This window comes from Manihot esculenta, chromosome 13 (genome assembly GCF_001659605.2).
Source record: "Manihot esculenta cultivar AM560-2 chromosome 13, M.esculenta_v8, whole genome shotgun sequence".
NCBI lineage: Eukaryota > Viridiplantae > Streptophyta > Magnoliopsida > Malpighiales > Euphorbiaceae > Manihot > Manihot esculenta.
Window position 1 is genome coordinate 14451142 of NC_035173.2, and position 21480 is coordinate 14472621.

Consider the following 21480-nt stretch of genomic DNA (forward strand, 5'->3'; position numbering starts at 1 on the left):
TTTTCAAATGTAAACAGGCCTCTTTCTAAAACTTTCTGATAATTCCACCAGATAAAACGCTTAATCTCACTGAAAATATGTTGCCGTTTTATCTCTACCAGCTACTACAACAATTCTGCATGGTTAATCTACATTATTCAATTCCAGTTATTTCAGAATCCTCAATCTAAAATCTGGCAATGTTACAGGGTGTAGAAAATAAGACCCCAACTCCTCTACCTGGATTCAATGGCACAAGTTTCAGAGCCTCTTAGGAATGATCGGCGCCACCAAATCTGGAATGCTCTACTGAGATTGGGGCATTCAGTGCCATGCTTAGAGAAACACCTGAACCATTCCATAAACAACATATACTGCTGCCTTAGAGGAAGAGTTAGAAGCGTCTGACCCATGGCTTCTTCCAATACCTTCATGTCCAATCCCTTTTTGCATCTCTGCAGCCAACCAAAATCTGATAGCATTGGGTTAAACCATGCCTGGAAAAGCCCTGCTCTTGCTTCTGAGCGGCAGTGCAGTTTTCTGGTCCCCATTGCAATGAATAGAGTTGCAGAAACCCGACTAAGCTCATATCTAACCATTGGAGATGTGCTCTCATGCATTTTAAGCAGTTCCCCTTGGTCTGCCCACATATCCACAAATTCTTCACCCATCTGCTGATCAAGTAGGATTTCTAGCAACCAGTTAATGTTATCAACCTGTCTAGAGATGCGCTCAATCAATGTTTTACCTGTTTCTCTTTTAGTCACCTTCCGATTGGGTGAAGTGGTGGAGGCCTCATCCAAAAGGTTGCCTAGTGAACTTAGACAAGACTGACAAACAACATAGAGATCCTCCTTGTTAAGTTCAGGTTGGTCCTTCTCATAGATTGAACTTTTGCTAAAAAGACCCTTAACTAATGACTTTAGTTCATTTCTGGCATTGGCATCTGTACAGGTGGTGATGGACCAAACTAGTTGTCTAGCTAAATTTTGTTGGCAATCTACCGAGTTATGCAAGTAGAGTCTCGCCAAAATGTCTTGTGTTACTGTCTCCTCAAATTTACACACTGAAAACAGACCCCTGAGTTTTTCCTCTTCTTCTTCTGTCCAGGGAACAGCTTCAATGTACTTCAAACAGGACGAAACACCTCTTTTAAACATGATGCCAGCAGAAACCTAAAATAATTTCAAGCTAATTTCTTAGATAAATAATGCAGTTGCCAGTAGAGTACAACAAATTCTTTAATACAAGGCCATTTTTAAGTTCCTACAATTCTTATTATCCTCATATTCTCCATGCCATAAATTCAGGGCCCTTTGTTATCCATCTGTCCTCGGTTTGTTATACCAATAGAACATGTGTTCTTTCATCTCTTACCAAAAAAAAAAAAAACACATTAAAAACAAAGAAAAAGTGTTTTCCTCTTGTTTCACTAATTCTTTTCAGTCTTCATTTCTTTCAAGGAAAATAATTTGTATGAGAAAAATATTATCCATGAAAGATTTTCCAAGAAAATAACTTATTTGCTATTGTTTGGTAGCAATGTTAAAAAATAGTGTTAATAAAATTGCTAGAAATAACTTCTTTTGAAAAGAGAAAGTTAATGATTACAATTTTCCCTTTTCTAGGGAAGTACTTTACTTAACCAATTTCTTAAGTGCCCTAAATGTTAGAAAATATTATCCTAAAAAATCTTTTCCATGAAACGAACAAGCCTTGATATACTTTCTTGTTGTTTTTTTTTTTTTCGTGCGCGGGGGGGGGGGGGGGGAGATGGGGGTAGTAATGGTGCAAGGGCAAAAAAAGGGAAAAGAAGAGAAGAGAAGATGAGGGAAGTTAAATGTCTTTTTCTACTGTTTGGGCATCTCCATGTGAAGGGAGGAAGTTAAATTTATTTTGACTAAAATAAACCTATTGAATAGTTTTTGCTTGTTGGCAAGCAAACAGGCTGTTGGATAATAACAACTAACAACCAGAAAACAAAAACACGGATAACACATAGGATCTAAATTTTACAATCATTTTTCAAATGCAGGTAGCATACAATGACATCAAAGATTTAGTCCCATTTTCAATTGGAATCTAACATTGCCCAATACAATCTACAAACTCATCTATATAAGCAGACTTATATTTATATAATATATTATCATCCCATGAAGTAGACATTGCTTAGACACCTTCCTCATCATTCATTTAGACCATTTAAAATAGTAACTAAAAAACTTTGAGATAGATTTTGGGACACCTAACTTTATCTGATATCTGAAGCAGAGGAAATTTGAGAGATTTAATTATCAGCTATGATAAGGCCAAGTAAATTTCACAAACAATTCACAATAAAAAAGGCATCAATTTGAATTGTTAAAAAAAATAGCAAAAATGCAGTAAGGAACTCCATGCATTGTGTGGAGTGTGGACCAACTATATTTGAGACCTGAACTCAATATGTTTGTGAAAATGAAATGCAAATCAATCATGTCGCTTATAAAAGTTACTGTGCATAATTCTTGATTTGGGAGTTGGGAATGAAACTAATGATGGTATAAATTTGAGGAATTTAGGATATGAGTATCTAGTAGCATCCACTGGAAGGGTGTAAATTGGCATCTAGATTGCAACATATACGATTTTGTGAGACCTTGGGTAGTGATCAGATAACTGGGTCCCCAAACACTTAATAATTATCTTATGAAAAGTCAATGTTGTCCATAATAATAAATATTACCTTAAAAAGGATTGGTGATGTACTATGAAAGAATTGTAATTATTGATCAAGTTTTAGTTTTTACCACTACAAAGTTGTTGAACTAAAATTTTTGAAACGCAATCGAGTTCTGGTTTCTTAACTTGTGGTTTTTACAAGAACAAGAAGAATTTAACCGATTTGATCAAATGGCGTATACTAGTGAAGGAGTTGAAAAGATAACATATTGACAGAACCAACATATATAAGTAATGTGTTTATGTATATATCTGTGCTCAAGAGTGAAGTGCATGATTTAATTATTTGTCTAATACAATGATCCACAACGAACTCTAGTAAAATCTTAATCTTAAACTGATTTGTTAATAAAGATCACATTTAGTTTATCCTCTTCAAAAATTATTCTCCATAAGATGCTCAAAAAACGATCCAGGTTGAAATATTTAAAGTCACAGTTTGTCTAGCTTGCAGATAGAAGTAGAACAAATGGGCTAATCTCTAATATGGGCCATGACCAACAGCCATTAAGAGTTTATTACAGAAAGAAATTGAAAGTAAAGGGGGTAACAGAGCTGGAGAGAGAAGCAGTTAAGAGTCCAGAATATCCCAGCTGTAGTAAACATCAGAAAAGGAGATTGGTCACTGCAGGAGATTCTCTAGTACCAATCATGAGGCAATATTCCATTTAGTGAATCAGCAGTTTGTTATAAAAAGGGGATATGAGTATTGTGTAAGGTATACTTGTTTTCTTATCTTTATATTCAGCTCTATAGCCGTAACTGCTAGCCCAAGAACTTTTCCTCCTGGCTCTTAGTTTATAGTCTTTTGAGTAGCTGAGACAATTTGAGTTGGAGATATTTGGAGTATTCAATATACAGCCCAGTATTTTTCTTCCCCTTTTATCCCTATTTCTTTCATTTAATCCTAACTCTACCAAATTGGTCCGACCTACCCTTCTACTCGCTCCATGCCCAAAACTAGAATGGAAGCATCAATACCCTTAGGAAGTTTTGGCTGCCATGAAGTTTGAACAGGAGCAAAAGCTGCCAGTTTGAACAAGACCACTGCTTCACTAAGTCGGAACAAATACTCACCTCCTTCATCAACGGTAAAGCACCATCCGATAGAGGCTGAAGTTTCCACTAATCCTTCCCACGAGCCCTCTCGCTCCAACAATACCACTACTCTTGCTCCTATTGTTCTTGATGATTCTTCTGTGGCAATAAAGAAAGTGGAGCTTCCAAATTTTGATGGGATTGATCCCATTGGGTGGCTTGCAAGGGCTGAGCAATATTTCTCTATTAATAACATTAGAAATGATACGAAGGTCCAACTCATTGTAGTCTGCATGGAAGGTCATGCCTTGCATTGGATTAGGTGGCTAAGACAAAGGAGTCCATCAATTTCGTGGCAACAGCTATCCCATGAACTCCTACAGAGATATAGTGGAGACATGCACACCAATCCTTTTGAGAGGTTAGCCACTTTAAGACAAGAACAATCGGTTGATGAGTATATTAATTCATTTGTGACTCTAGCTTCATAGGTGACAGGGAGAACAGGAACTTTGTGTCCGAAACTTTGGTCGCCCAATTGCAGCTACCTGTCGAAGCTATACCTATTTTTGGGGTAAAATTGGGTGCTGGTCATCGGGTTTCTCTTCTGGAGTTTGTCCGTGGCTTCCTTTCAAATTAGGTAGTTTTGATATTACAACTGATTGCTTTGTGTTTCTCTTGGGAGGGGTGAATATTATTCTAGGTATGACTTAGTTGACAACATTAGGTGATATGCATATTAATTGGGCTTAAAATGAGGATGGCATTCCAACTACAAGGACAATCTCATTATCTAAGTTATCTAAAATAACTGATGTTGATTATTCGTTAGTTCTGTGGGAAGTCTGTCTCTGCATTACCACCTATTCCCATTCTTGAGAATAACATTACAGTGGACCAACAACAACAATTGTCTTCTCTACTGCAACCATATGCCAAATTATTTGATGACGAAACTTCTGTGCCTCCCAAATGTAACACTGATCATGCCATCACTTTAGGAACTGCTAAAGAACTTCATCAGTAAATGTGAAACCATATCGCTATGGTCACTATAAGAAAGATGAGACAAGAAACTGGTCGGAGAAATGTTAATTGCCTGAATCATTTGTCCTGGTTCAAGTCCTTTGTCCTAGTTCAAGTCCTTTTTCCAATCCTGTTCAGTTAGTAAGGAAGAAAGATGAAAGTTAGCGATTTTGTGTTGATTACAGGGCACTCAATCGAGCCATCAATCGAGCCAGAGTCCCTCATAAATACCCCATTTCGGTAATTGCCGAAATGCTAGATGAGTTACATGGAGCTCAATATTTTCAAAATTGGATCTGAAATCGGACTATCATCAAATCATGGTGAAGGAATCAGATACCCCTAAAATGGCTTTTCGCACACATTCGAGTCACTACGAATTTCTTGTCATGCCGTTTGGTTTGTCTAATGCTCCAGCAACATTCCAGGCCAGCATAAATGATCTATTTAGACCTAATCTACGGAAATTTATTTTGGTATTCTTCGACGATATACACATGGTCTGATCATTTGCCCCACTTGCAAATAGTTCTAAGCTGCTAGCTGATCATCAGTTCCATATTAATAAAAAGAAAAGCACCTTTGGTAGGGTGATGGTCAAATATTTAGGTCATATCATTTCACAACATGTTGCTATGGATCCAAGAAAAATATCAAGTGTTCTTAATTGGCCAATTCCCAAGTCGATAAAAGCAGTCCGTGGGTTTCTCGACCTGACCGGCTATTATCACAGGTTTGTTAAGGGGTATGGCAGCATAACTCAACCCTTGACTCAATTGCTCAAAAAGGAATGTCAAGGTCATATTAAATGGACAAAAACAGCCCAAAATGCCTTCTGCAAGCTTAAGCAAGCACCGGTTACTGCACCTATTTCGGCTACACTGGATTTCCCAAAAAATATTCATAGTAGAGTGTGATGCATCTAGAGTTGAATTGGGCGTAGTTCTTATGCAGGAGCAACAACCAATTGCCTATTTTAGCAAGGTGTTGTCAACTAAAAATCTGATATGGTCGACATATGAGCAAGAAATAATGGCTTACAGATTAAAAGAGTCCAAGACACCTCTTAGAACAACAAATTAACACTCCTGCGCAGCAAATTGGAGTGCAAAGTTACTGGGGTATGATTTTTAGATTATCTACAAACCTGAACGAACAAATTTTGCGGCTGAAGCTCTGTCCCGAAAGGAAGAGGAAGGGGAATTGCAAATTTTAAGTTGCTCTCAATGGGTGGATTGGGATACTATTGCAGCAGATATCACAACTGATTCGCATTTACAACAGATTATTCAGAAGGTAAAAATTTACCCAAGTAGTGTGGTCCATATACTCTTGTACAGGATCGATTATTCTATAAAGGTCAAATTGTCATACCAGCATCATCTTCATGTATTCCAAAATTACTGGAAGAATTTCACTCTACCCCGATGGGTGGCCATTCCAGAGCTTTCAGAACATACAAACGTTAAGCTTCCAATATCTATTGGCCAAGGATGATGAAGAAAATAAAGGAATATGTCTCTAAATGCTTAGTATGTCAAAAGCATAAATACGAAGCTTCTTCACTTGGGGTCTCCTCCAACCCCTGCCAATTCCTACCAGAATATGGGAGGACATTTCATTGGATTTTATTACGGGATTGCCTCATTCTCATGGAGCTGATACTATTCTAGTAGTAGTGGATCGTTTTTCAAATTATGGTCATTTCATCGCGCTAAAGCTCCTGTATTATGCTAAAAGAGTGGCTGAAAAGTTTGTGAAGGAGATTGTCCGGCTTCATGGGATGCCTAAAACGATTGTTAATGACCTTGACTCTATTTTTCTAAGCAATTTTTGGTCTGAACTCTTTCGACTACATCGTACCAAACTGAAGATGAGTACCGCTTACCACCCGGAGACGGATGGCCAAGGCCCAAACGGTAAGTTCTATATAGGGGGCTTGAAACCTATCTTCGATACTTCACCACGAAACAACCAAAACAATGGAATAAGTGGCTTTGTTGGGCAGAATTTTGGTACAATACTACTCATCATTCAACTGCTGGTATGACACCATTTGAGGCTGTTTATAGTCGTTCGCCTCCAACGCCGCATCAATTTCTACCGGGTGAAACCAAGGCCGAAGCAAGAGTTATTAACTCAGGATGATTTGTTACGACAATTATCTTATAATTTGGTAAGAGTGGTCTGGGCTGCAAATACGCACTAAAGGGAAATCAACCTGGATGTGGGGGATTCGGTTTTCCTCAAAATCAGGCCACAACAACAAGCGTCAATAAAAAGAGCCATCCATACAAAGTTAGCACCTTGTTATTATGGTCCTTTCAAGATAATTCAGAAGATTAGTCAGGTTGCTTACCGTCACCAATTACCTGTAGAATCCAAAATTCACCCGATATTTCATGTATCTTAGCTCAAGAAAATAGTAGGACAGAGCAAGATGGGGCACATAGATGGATCACCTCGTCAGCAGTTATTAGTTCAATGGAAAGGTTGCCCGTTGGAGGAAGCATCTTGGATGGATTACGTGGATTTTATCAATCAATTTCCATTCTTCAGCCTTGAGGACAAGGCTGTTTTACGAGAAGGCTGCAGTGATAGAAGTAGAACAAATGGACTAATCTCTAACATGGGCCATGACCAACAGCCATTAAGAGTTTCTTATAGAGAGAAATTGAAAGGAAAGGGCGTAACGGAGCTGGAGAGAGAAGCAGGAAGAGTCCAGAATATCCCAGCTGTAGTAAACGACAGAAAAGGAGCTCGGGCACTACAGGAGATTCTCTGGTACCAATCGTGAGGCAATATTCCATTTAGTGAATCAACAGTTTGTTATAAAAAGGGGATATGAGTATTGTGTAGGGTATTCTTGTTTTCTTATCTTTGTATTCAGCTCTATTTGCTGGGCTAGCAGTTGCTAGACAGGAACTTTTCCTCCTGGTTCTTAGTTTATATTCTTTTGAGTAGTTGAGACGATTTGACTTGGAGATATTTTGAGCATTCAATATACAGCCCAGTATTTTTCTTCCCTGTTTATCCTATTTCTTTCATTTGGTTCCTAACTCTACCAACTTCTCCCCTCACTTGTTGTGGTTTTGACATCATTAATAAGGTTACATGAATTTCATACATATGTCAAATCAACAATTTGCAAGAATTGGTAAAATCATTCTCTATGCCAACTTAGGCCAGGCCAATAACACCATAGTTGATACAATCCCGAGGTTGTGTAACTGGTAAGGAAATAGAACATATGATGTAATTAGAAAACTAGTATAAATTTTTCTAGTCCCTAGTCCTCCATGTTGTGTAAATAATTTATTTATTCTGCTAAATTTGTATACCACCGTGCAAAGCTTCTTTTTATGATATAACATATGATAGAACATATTTACAGTGTAAAAGTAGATGGTTGCATTAGTAGATTAAAATTTTAGGTGAACTCTCGCACACTTATTTCCCTCTCTACTCCTAACATGAAACATGTAGTAATGATACAAAATGTGGACATGGGAAAGCAACTTGAATGAAAACCTATACTCCAATCATATTTATTTGATAAGAGACCTTTGACAGTTAATATAGAGGTTCAGTATATCAGTAAAATCTCCACCTTCGCCCACGTTTACTGGATTCCATGAACCTCAAGAACTATTCCTCAAGGCAAATAATGTGATAAGACTAAGCATAATATCACTAATTCGGTTCTTCTCCTTCTCAAACAAGAAAATTAAAATTTTCATGATTCGTCATTTGTAATGCAATGCTATTCCACCAATCGTAATCCAAATACAGTCTGCTAAATATTTTTTTAAGGAACTCCCAAAAGTATTCTATCCACATCAGTACACAGCAAATTTCCATCAAAACCTAGAAACAGAAACGTAAACTACATAAAATATATGTAAGAAAGACATAAAAGAGATGACACTAACCTCAAGTATATCAATGGCTCTATAAACCCCAACCTTCAAGAGCCTTTTAGTAATATTGTCCTCGAACATCAGCTCAATTGTGTCCCTAAAAACCCCCAAATTCTCTACATCAGGCACCTCTATTCTACACATTTTTGACGAATCGTTATTGATTTTTCTATCACCCGTCGACCCCAAACCTTGGCGATATTCCGAAATTAACCTGGAGAAAACCTCCGAATTCGCAATCAGAACCTCTGAGCAAGTTTCCAGTACCAAAGCACCTCCCTTCTTCCCCTTCAAGTTCAGCCTCACGTCAAACACACCCCCACATGGCTCCGAACTCGAGTCTGAGTGCGACAAAGAGTCCTCATTCTTGCCCCGGAAAGACTCGGATCGTGATTTGAGAGCTGAGTCGACAACTGGTGAAGGGTCAGGGACGATTTCTTGGATGGAATAGACGGCGGTGGGGTCGGAGTCAATGGGAGAGACGCGGCCCGGGGAGAGGATCCTGCGGGGATCGATCCTACCCACGAAGTTTAACCCGGACTTGGAGTTTAGCGGTGAGTTGGGGAGAGAGTTTGAAGACGGTTTAGAAAAGGAATCGCGCTTTTTATTAAGTGTTTTAGCAATGATTACAGAATTCTCGGGGCTGGGTGGATGACCAGATAATGAGCAACACCAGGAGAGTTTCCGAGTGTGGGAACCGCGCTTCCGGCGGGCGGAATCAGCCATTGGATGGCGGCGAATCAGATCCGGGGTTCTAGAGAGAGAGAGGAACAGAGGGAGAGAACATTGTAAAAAGGAAGAAGAGAAGAGAGGAGAGCAACATTGTGCAGGAAAGGATGCCTTAATAATGATTCATGACAAAAGTTATGTTGGCTTAGTAACTTTCCTCGGGAATCGATATTCATTTCTTTATTATTTTTTTTCATTGCTTTTTCTATTGAGATAGTTTTGTTGTTTTCCATTACAATAATAAAGAGTTAATGGTCAATTTTTTCTCAGGATTATTGTAATTATATTTTATATTTTTTTAATTAATTTATTTTAATTATCATTATTTTTATTATTAAAAATTAATAAAATTATACAATCATTCATTATATCAATATTAAATTAATAAATTTTAAAATAAAATTAATAATAATTTAAAAATTTAGAATAAATTTGTAATAAAATTAAAAATATAAAAAAATTTAATAATTATTATTTTATTAATATTTTTAAAATTCATTCTAAATATTATTATAATTTAAAAAATAGTGATAAATTAATATTTTATTTAAGAGTTAAAATAATTATAAAAAATATTTTAAAAAATATTTTATTATTTTTAATATTTTCAAAATCATATTAAATATTATTTTAAATTTTTTTTAATATTCATAATTAATGTATTTAATAAAATTATTTTGTTAACGATAGTTTTAAAAATAATACTAAATAGTAAAAATATCAGAAAGATTTAAAAAAAATCAATTGATAATGATTTTAGTCAAAATAAAATTAAGATAAATTACTATTATTATTATCATAAAATTTTTGATAAAAATTAAAATAAAATTAAATAATAATAATAGTAATTTTTAAATATATTTAATAGTGAAAAAGAGTAACTTGATGATTTTGTAAATCTCAAACTATACAAGCGATGGTAGGGTGCATTTAGTCGGACATTAAAAGAATAGTTTAAAATGAAGGTTTTAGTTGGGTTTTTAGGGATGTAAAGAATTTGGGGGTTTTAATTGATAATTCCAAGCATACGGTGGATCAAGCATACGGTGGAATTTCAACAAAAGTAAAGTACATGATTTATTTGACGATTAATTTTAAATTTTACTGATGTAATATGGTGACATGGTGACATGGCGTTAATGTGGTAATGACGTAGCAATTTCATTAATTTTTAATGGTACAAGTAACAACATAGTACAATTGAAATAACTTTAAAATGTTAGATTTTAGTTAAAAAAAACAGTACATAATTGCAACAAAATTAAAAGTATATACTTTTTTTTACCATTAACTCTAATAAAAATTGGTTAAATTACCTATAATTTCTCTGATTTAATGAAATGTCTATTATAGTTTTTATACTTTTAAAAACTTATAATTTAGTTTTTAATAATAAAAGAACTATAATTTAGTTTCTACCATTAGAATTAAATTTAACTTATTTTTAATTTTTATGAAAAAGACCAAAATACCCTTAAAAATGAAATGATTCAATAAGCTTTCTCATGGCCAACAACCCATTCATCACAATCGGATTGCCGCCATCCCATACACCAAAGGGATGGGCAACACTTGTGCCCCCACTGGTGGCTCATCCCTATACAACTTTTTCATCACAGTTGGATCGCTGCTAGCCTAGACACCGGAGGGACGTGCAACAATTGCACCCACACCAGTGGCTCATCCAGATACTGCCACTCATGAAATCGTTGAAATCATGAAGACTGAAACTAAAACTCATTTTAGTTAAATCGTTGAAATCATGAAGACTGAAATGGTGAGAACAACTAGCCCCTAGTGTCCACCTTGCGCTAATGCTCGACCAGGCCATGTCATCGACCGTTGCGTGGTGACAGCATGCATCAACATAGCCTACCATTGGGCTTAGTCAAGCTTGGGTGTTAGTTGTAATCGTCGAAATCACGAAGAAAGAAACTAAAATCCATTTCGATTGGTTCCACTGACGAGAACAACCAGTCCTCGGCATCCACCTTGCGCCAATACTCAACCAGGCCATGTCATTGACCGTTGTGCAATGACAACGCGCATCAACGTGGCCCACCGTCAGGCTTGAGCCCACTGTCGGGCTTGAGCGTTAGTTGGGTCACACCGCCGATGTTCATTGTAAACTCAACTCTGCAATATTCAAAATTTAATAGTTTAATCTCTTTGGTTTTCTCTCTGCGTATGGTAGGGACTATAATAAAAATATTATTAATATTATAATATGCATTTAATAATATAACAGTTACACTCTAGTTGAACCTTAATTAAATATTAAACTTTTAACCGTGTACTTTTTCAAAACAGTGCCCTCATCATTCTGCAGTCCATTCTTCGTTCAATAATATTTATTTTTCATTTTTGAGAAAAAGCAAATCGAAAATATATGTATATTTAGCTCCAAATACAAAATGACATTGTGATATTATACTTCATTCATATGAAAATTGCATAGTTGATATATTATCCAATCAATTAACATTAATTTATTCTCATTTGATTCAAATTAAAATATTTTTAAAATTTTGATTCTTCTTTTATCAAATGCAAGAATAATCAAATTTTTCTGTACCTTTATATTTAGTTACTTATGAAGGACTTTTACTTGTCGTGTTTTTAATATGATTTTATCGCTTGACTATCTATATTTCTAATCATATTAGTTGGTTAGGGATATAATAGAATAATCTTTGGAAGATATCTTTAACGTATTTCATCATCAAATTGTATGACATAATTTTTTTTATCATAGGTTAATCTTGAATTCTGCATCTGAACTAATGGTTTTATAGGCAGTAAAGGTAGTGTCTTCTTGCAAATCTTTATTGTCCAAGATAACGAGGTTGGATTGGGTAGGAGAGGTAGAAAATTCCTTGAAGATGGTCATGGTATAAATTGCAAGTATCGAAGAGTTTGAAAAGGTAGAAGTCTTAAAAGGTAAAGTAAGTTCTAATAATTGAGAAATGAAAAAAAAAAAAGTCAATCTCTCGCGCATAATGGATTTTCTCCAGGTTTCTATGGGCCTTTCATGATTTCTGTGCCTAAAGATGAGTAATTGATCCCACCAAATGAGTGTATAGTTAGTTCAACTGCTGCTAGTTTCATCTTTCTCTCCTATTAGTAGTTATGACACTCAAATATAAATTTGATCTTGTATTTCTGATATGGATCCAATAGGACAGATTTGCAACAATACGTGGAGTAGCCATATGACTCGCGGTTGTCGAAGCCGGTCAAAAATAACCTCTACGGTTATCAATAATTTTACAACTGCAGATCACTTATCTATTTTTCCCAAACAAGATCAACTGAATCAACTGAAAGCACAATTGTAAGCAAGTAACTGAAGGCAGAATAAAAGTAAAGTGCAATAAAGTAAAAAAGGGGGGTTTTGAGATTGATTTTATTAACAACTATTGAAAGCAATTAAAACAGCAAGTAATTAAAATAAAAGAGGAAATCAATATGAGAAAGGTCTAGTTGAAGATATGGATCCACTTTGGTTGTTTGGATTGATCATTGAAACTTATGTTCTCTTGATTGATTCAATAGATTAGTTATGGGGATGGAAAACGCTTCTCACCACCATGTCTCTCCTTATAATTAAATCAATTAGGGAACGTCCTCTAATCAATTACTAATTAACAAATTGCCAAGGAACGTCCTTGGGTCTTAGGCATCAAAACAATTGTCAACTGCATAAAGAATTAGAGAGATCCAATCCTAGCTACTCCAAACGTATGAAGATGATGCTAGATCATACAATTTCTTAGTTTTTACACCAAGTGTTCTTAGGTCAGAATATTTTCAGCAATTACGGACTAACAAATATTCCAACTAACAATCAATTAACTTTGCAATTAAGAATCAAGTGGCCAATTTGATCAAAACAACAAAGCAATCTTAGAATTAAGCACACAATTGCATGAATATTGAACAAATCAAAAGCAAACACTTTATGTTCAGATCTCACAACCCTTTAAACAACCTTAGTTTCAACCAAACTTCAACTAGAATTAAGGGTTTCAGCCACTCATGGCTGAACCAAAACAGAAAATAGAAGAGAAGAAGAGAAGGTGAAGAGCCGGCTGTGGCACAAGGTGGAGGAGATCGGCGGCCGAACCCTTGGAGAGGTGGGGATCTTGAATTCTTCAAATCTGCCACTTCTTGTCTTCATAAGGCCTTGAAATATATTTTGGGAGGTTGCCTAGGGTTTCTTGGGTGTCCATGCAACTTTTAGAGGCTGCCCAAAGTGCCCTTGGTCTTATATGTGTCTTCTAGGTACATGTGTGAAGTTGCAAGGACTTTTTGGTCTTTTAATTGCTGCCCAAGTGTGTCCAAGAAGTTTCCTTCACATTATTTTTGCCACCCATGCACTAAAGAGGAAGGTGAAGCCTCCTTTTGAATTTTGAATGTGCATGGCATGAAGTGGGAAACATGTGATCTTCAAGATTTGGCTTCTTGAATAAGGAAGAGGCAATTAGGGGGGACTTTCGGCTGCCTAAACTTGTTTTCGGAAGCTGGACTTTCGGCTCTGGAGCAAACTTTCAGTCGCCGAAGGTGCTGCCGAAGGTAGTTGAGTTTCAGCTCTAGACGAGCCTTTCGACCGCCGAAGGTGCTTCCGAAGGTGACTTTTCCAAATTTGGCACTTTTTGGCAGTTTTAAGAGCATTTCCTCTTGATTGTCTCTTTACACCTAATATCTTCAAAACATTATTAAAACCACAAAATTAGGTAGGAAAGGTGTAAATAAACATCAATAAGACAATGATAATATGGACTAAAATATGCTCTATCAAATACCTCCACACTTAGCCTTTTGCTTGTCCTCAAGCAAATAAATATAGTCAAATAAGCTTTCTTTGCTCTAGATCCTTATTTCCACTTAAGCTCTTACTCTAGACACCTATTTTGAATCATTACGGTGAAGAATATATGCATGAAGATTACTTACCTTCTTTCCTTGTTTCCCTTTGCTTACCATGGTTAGGATTTATTTTCCTCAAGAGAGACCATACATGCACATTAATTTGTTTAGACATTTTCTAGCTTTTGGATTGACTTGCCCTTACCTTGGAGTACTTTATTCAGGCTTTTGCACTTAGATTTTCCTTGAAAAAGTCACCAACCTTTTGACGTGAAGGTACATATTTGTGATACCCACCCCCAGTTACTCAGTTGGTCACCTTTCTAAGTGGCTACTAGCTTTGTTCTTAGTCTTTTGACCGTTGGAACAGTTTTTGATTTTGTGCTTTTAAGGTCTTTGCCTTTGCTGAATTTTCTTTCTCTCAATGATTTGGGCAAATCAACACCAATCGCTAAAACAAGTCACATTAAGCTCATTCACGCAACTTTCAATTTATTCTCTCTAGTGAGGGTCATCAATATATTTTTCACCATGGCAAACTCAAATATTCAATTCAAAAGGCAATTCTCAAACATGAATACAACTCACTGTAATTGATTCAACATAAGTTTAAAGAGTCATCACATCAATGGGGTCATGGAAAGAAAAACTCATCCAACATAGTTCATAAGTTTGAGTAGAGCAAAACAAAAAGAAGAAGAAGGTTGTGGTTGTGTGTGTTTTATTGAAATCAAGAATAACAAAAATGAAAAAAATTTTCCTAACGCAAGCAATTAAAGATTAAAGCAAAAATAAACTTCAAAGTAAAAATTCAAAGACATGCACCCCCACACCTAAATCATGCATTGTCCTCAATGTATAAGAAACATAAAAGAACAAAGGAAACTGAGTACTCCCCTGGGTGTGGTGTGTATGGTGCGATCCTCTTGATCAAGGCTCAAGTAATTGGGGAAGGGAAAAGCGTCCCAACTGTATTGAGCAAAAAGTGTAGCACTCCTTTTGATTTGGTCATAACCCATCCTACTTTTCCAATGTACTCATGAAGTAACATAATTAGCTTTTCCTTTTTCAGATGAGGTGTGCCTCTGACTCTCATGTTTGCATTTTTTAGATGATTAGGAAGCACTTCGAGCTCCAATTCATGTTTCTCCATGTGTAGCTGCAAATTAGTACTAAAATCTGGCAAAACAAACTCTACCTTATCTGGAGGTTTGGGAAGGCATTGGTCCACATGGTCCTTTGGTTTAGGTGCTTGGACTTCCACTTGTTCCTCGTGAGCAAGGGTTATTTGCGTTGGAAGGCTGAAAGGAGTTTCAGGTGATGGAAGCTGTGGTGAGAGGTTCAGCGGCCGAAAGATGGTGGAGTTCGGCGGCCGAAAGGTGGTGGTTTCAGTCTGCGCAAGGCTGATCTGAAGAGGTGCGATTAGCTCTCCTTTGTTCTGCACATGTTTGCAGTCCACCTGTTGGATGAAACAGTCAATTTCTTTCAATTCTAGCTCTTTCTGGCTCTCTTCCCTGCAAAGATTATTGTTCATAATATCATCTTGATTCATATAAAAAAATCTTTGCTCAAATAATCAATGACATCTAAATCAACAACAGGTTTCGTTTGACCAGTTTGTTTGGACAAACAGTTTTTTGATTGATTCTCTTCAGCAGCTTGTTCTTGAACTTGCGAACTTTCATCATCTTCCTCCTCATCTTGAAGCTCTTCCTCTCTTCTTAATATGATTGCATTCATTGAGGTGACTACTTGATCCATCTGCTGTTGGAGATTTTGCATAGAATTTGCCAATAATTTTATCTTCTCCTCAAGGTGTGTGTTGGGACTTGGAGGTTCTGGTTGGGCTTGATATCCTTGATAATTTTGGTAGTCGTTTTCCCATGCATAACTGAAGTCTGGACAGTCTCTCCAACCTGGATTGTATGTGTCATAGTATGGATCATGTTTAGGTTGTTCGTAGAATCCTCCATATGCATGAACTGGTTGGTCATTCTCATAAAGTGTAGGACATTAGGAAGTTAGGTGTCCCACATATCCACAGATCATACACAGCCTAGGTGGCTAGGATGCTTGAACCTATTGAACTAGTCCTGTGAAAAAATCTTTCATAAAAAATGTCAGAAAAGAAAGATCAGATCTACTTACCTCATCCATGATTCAGATCTGCGATGGTGACTGTGCCATTTGGTGAGATGTTCGGCGACTGGAGAAGAGAAGGTTCGGCGGCCGAAGGTTGATGGGGTTCGGCGGCCGAAGGTATGGCAGAATGCTCGGCAGCTTGCTTTCCTAACCTTCTGAGGGTGCGTTCAATTTCTGGATCAAAGGGCAGAGTGTCCCTGCATTCAGATCTGGTCATGAAAGAAAAATAAATAAGTAAAATCAATTCCCCGGCAACGGCCCCAATTTTTGACTTACAGTTGTCGAAGCCGGTCAAAAATAACCTCTACGGTTATCAATAATTTTACAACTGCAGATAGTGGTAAAGGATCGAATCCATAGAGAATTGAATACTTATCTATTTTTCCCAAACAAGATCAACTGAATCAACTGAAAGCACAATTGTAAGCAAGTAACTGAAGGCAGAATAAAAGTAAAGTACAATAAAGTAAAAAAAGGGGGTTTTGAGATTGATTTTACTAACAACTATTGAAAGCAATTAAAACAACAAGTAATTAAAATAAAAGAGAAAATCAATATAAGAAAGGTCTAGTTGAAGATATGGATCCACTTTAGTTGTTTGGATTGATCATTGAAACTTATGTTCTCTTGATTGATTCAATAGATTAGTTATGGGGATGGAAAACGCTTCTCACCACCATGTCTCTCCTTATAATTAAATCAATTAGGGAACGTCCTCTAATCAATTACTAATTAACAAATTGCCAAGGAACGTCGTTGGGCCTTAGGCATCAAAACAATTGTCAATTGCATAAAGAATTAGAGAGATCCAATCCTAGCTATTCCAAACGCATGAAGATGATGTTAGATCATACAATTCCTTAGTTTTTACACCAAGTGTTCTTAGGTCAGAATATTTCCAGCAATTACGGACTAACAAATATCCCAACTAACAATCAATTAACTTTGCAATTAAGAATCAAGTGGCCAATTTGATCAAAACAACAAAGCAATCTTAGAATTAAGCACACAATTGCATGAATATTGAACAAACCAAAAGCAAACACTTTATGTTCAGATCTCACAACCCTTTAAACAACCTTAGCTTCAACCAAACTTTAACTAGAATTAAGGGTTTCAGCCACTCATAGCTGAACCAAAATAGAAAATAGAAAAAAAGAAGAGAAGGTGAAGAGCCGGCTGTGGCACAAGGTGGAGGAGATCGGCGGCCGAACCCTTGGAGAGGTGGGGATCTTGAATTCTTCAAATCTGCCACTTCTTGTCTTCATAAGGCCTTTAAATATGTCTTGGGAGGTTGCCTAGGGTTTCTTGGGTGTCCATGCAACTTTTAGAGGCTGCCCAAAGTGCCCTTGGTCTTATATGTGTCTTCTAGGTACATGTGTGAAGTTGCAAGGACTTTTTGGTCTTTTAATTGCTGCCCAAGTGTGTCCAAGAAGTTTCCTTCACATTATTTTTGCCACCCATGCACTAAAGAGGAAGGTGGAGCCTCCTTTTGAATTTTGAATGTGCATGGCATGAAGTGGGAAACATGTGTTCTTCAAGATTTGGCTTCTTGAATAAGGAAGAGGCAATTAGGGGGGACTTTCGGCTGCCTAAACTTGTTTTCGGAAGCTGGACTTTCGGCTCTGGAGCAAAATTTCGGTCGCCGAAGGTGCCGCCAAAGGTAGTTGAGTTTCGGCTCTGGACGAGCCTTTCGGCCGTCGAATGTGCTTCCGAAGGTGGCTTTTCCAGATTTGGCACTTTTTGGCAGTTTTAAGAGCATTTTCTCTTGATTGTCTCTTTACACCTAATATCTTCAAAACATGATTAAAACCACAAAATTAGGTAGGAAAGGTGTAAATAAACATCAATAAGACAATGATAATATGGACTAAAATATGCTCTATCACCATATATCATTCAAATGGGTCTAAAAAGAGTTCAAAATCATATTCATATGATTCAAATCCACTTGGGACGTGCTTCAATTCATATAGGGTAGATTCGGTGCAACATTTACAATTATGGGCTTAAGGAGCATAATCAAGCCTATGGACCAAAGTTACATAAAGGAAAGCCTAAAGAGAAGACCAAGGAAAGGTTTTATGAAGATTCAAGTCTATTGGGTTTAATTAGAAGGTGTACAAGTCTATCAAACCAAGTGGGCAGATTTGAAGAAACATGTGCAAGGCATGTGCATACCTCATGGACAGCCTTGGGGGACGTGTTATACATGTTATTTGGCTTTAATGATATATTTTATAAGTCTATTTGTTTAGATTAAGCTTATGCTACATAATTTGCTTTAATATTACTAGTTTAGTTGTTTGGGCCTAGTTTTTAGACCTTAGTGTGTCGTCCCCTTGCTATGGGCTATTATATTTGACCAGCCTTGTTTGGACATTTTAGGGTTTAGTTTATTCTTATTCTCTTAGGATTAGGTTTAGTTTTCTCTATATAAACTCAAGTTGTCCTTTGCGTGAAAAAAAACTTTTAATCAAAATTCAGAATTATTCATGCTATTTATATGTCTTTGTTATTGTGAGAGTGTGAGATTGCATTCTTCTAATTGTATCAAGAATCAAGGTAAATTTATCAATTCAATTGTGCTGTTTGTCTTGATTCTTTAATCCTCAATTTAGGCATTTTTTCTTATCCACATCAAAATATGCATTCATGAGTCATTTAATGGAGTATAGTTCTCATACTTATCTCGATCATCCCTTCCTCGGGACACAGAATAATTCTTGTGATCTCCCTCATAGCCTTGCCTTTCTGGCTTTTAGGTTTTATTTTGACTTGTCCTTTTATCTTCCCTCAGCGCCTAGACTTCATCATCCAGCTGTATGTACTTCTAGGCCTTATCCATCAGCTGCTGATATGTGGCGGCTCGGTTCTTAATCAGAAAATCCATGAACTTAATATTGTGAGTCCATTTCTTCAATGCCTCACACGCTATCTCATGATTTAGTTATTCAATCTGTATCATTTCAGCATTAAAACGTGAGATAAAACTCCTCAAAGACTTGTCCTCTCCTTATTGGATTTTCCACATGTCTGAGGAGAGTTTTTTAGGAGGTATATAGGTAACAAACTTAGACTTAAATAACATAGCAAGTTGTGTAAAATTGTGGATAGAACCTAAACTCAAATATTGGTACCACTTTAATTTGGGCCAAAACTATGAGTGTGGATGGAAAAACTCGGTACAATATAAAATCATTGACATCTTGGAGCTGCATTATTTTCCAAAAGATATGGCTCTTGGGGTCGGTCGTCCCATCATATTTATCCAAACTAGGCAGCTTGAACTTCTTGGAAAAAGTCTCTACAAGAGTTTCCTTTGACAGGGGTGAAGCATCGTGCAAGCTGTAATCTTTCTCTTGCTCCTTCTAGTACCTTTGTTCCACATGAACCATCTTCCGATCGACATCTTTTTGGGGGCCTCATCCGATGATTCCTCATCTCCAGTTTGGCCTTTCCTTTGGATTGAGTGTGAATTGACTCTATCTGAGTCTTTGGGATCTCAAAGAAAGCTTACTCCCTTATTCTGGAAGCTATGAATGAGGCCTCCTCTCGAGCTTTATATTGCTCGAGAGTTGCCTGCAACTTTTTGATATATTGTATCATCTACTCATTGTTCAGATTGTTAAGGTCTACCTCATTAACCATGAAAGGAGTGTTTTGTCTGCTGCCACATATGGAGGAGACAATGACTCCCTTGTTGGCAGTATACTTAGTAACAGCTCGTGAGTTTTTAGCCATTTTGAGAGTAAAGGAAAATGAAAAAGTACTTTTAGTGAGATGAATAGAAAATTAGGTTGAATTTACCCCAAATGAATCAAGAAAAGTTTAATGGGGATCCCGACAATAGAACCAAATCATGTGGCCGAAAATAAGCCGAAGAGTGATTGGTCAATATACAAAAGAAAGAAGGTGAGATGGTTGGCGCCTATGGGCCGCCACTCCAATACTCAAGTCAATAATTTATCATAAAGGGCGAGTGTAAAAAAGTAGCTTGAGTCTAGAATGAGTGTGTAAGAATGTGTATCTTGAACTCTATGTATGCTTTACTTTTATACTGTAAGAAGATGGAGTTAGTTGATAGATCTTCGAAACATCCGACTGGTACCGACTAATGGATAAAGAATACCACGATCATAGGCATAATGGGGATTCATTAAATTCTGTCCTCTAACGGTAACTTGTGTAATAAGAGGTTTGACTGGTTCAGGAAAGAGCGAGTCTTATATCACTCTGAGCATTGATCGTTATAACGTCCAAATCTTCTTTTTCTTGGGTGAGATTTTCGTGACTGGGTATCATAGCTCAGTGGGCCTTACCACATGGCTCAGTCATGTGGTAACTACTCATAGAATGCTTTGGGTGAATATTATATCATCAGTTCACAAAATATTGTATTTCTATGAGAAAATTATTTTTCACAAAATATTGTATTTCTATGAGAAAATTATTTTTCTAAGAGATTTTTTTTAGTAGGGTTTGGAGTAGTTGGAATTGGTGTCTGAATCTAAGAGATTTTTCTAAGAGATTTTTCAATTCAAGTGAAATCCATATGAATCCAGACAAAGTAGACCAGCAATTGTGAGGAAGGAGGAGCGATGGCTTCATTGAATTGCAATATGTGAGAGGAAGAAAGAGTGTTGGTGCGTTGATCTACAGTGCGGGAGTGTTGATTCGTCGATTGCAGTGTGTTAAAGAGCCGCCTCACTTTCAATCTAGGAGAGAGGGACTTGCCTCTCACTTCTTCGTGTTAAAAAAAACAAAAAGTTGAAGGAGAAGAGAGGAAGTTTCAATTTAACAAAGAAGTCCAATTTAGCAAATTTTCAAAATCTTTTTCCTTTCAAATTAATTCAAAAACTTTTCAAAAATAAAATAAAAATATAAAAGACTAAATTGAACATCCTAAATAATGTAGAAATGAAATCAAACATCGAGTCGTCTTTTTTTCTTTTACTTATCAAATAACTGTGCCAGAGTTTTAACTTAAAAAATGACCCTCATATGAAATGTGAAAGCAATCTTTGCAGCGAATAATGTGAGATTCAGTAAT

The 21480-nt window shown here is 36.6% G+C and overlaps 1 protein-coding gene across 1 annotated transcript; it reads right to left on the minus strand.

Annotated features, from left to right (window-relative positions):
• LOC110629791 (BTB/POZ domain-containing protein At2g13690) lies at nt 1–9535 on the minus strand. Its single transcript, XM_021776905.2, has 2 exons — nt 8700–9535; nt 1–1154 (listed from the first exon to the last, which is right to left on the minus strand). The coding sequence occupies exons 1-2, from the start codon at nt 9411–9413 to the stop codon at nt 216–218; spliced, it is 1653 nt and encodes a 550-aa protein (XP_021632597.1). The 5' UTR covers nt 9414–9535; the 3' UTR covers nt 1–215.
• Nucleotides 9536–21480: the final 11945 nt, after the last annotated feature.

Excerpts from the sequence above, each read along its gene's own strand:
- LOC110629791 (XM_021776905.2), bottom strand. The coding sequence starts at position 9,413 with ATGGCTGATTCCGCCCGCCGGAAGCGCGGTTCCCACACTCGGAAACTC. Across the intron at positions 1,155-8,699 it reads GAGCCATTGATATACTTGAG|GTTTCTGCTGGCATCATGTT; the intron begins GTTAGTGTCATC and ends AAATTATTTTAG.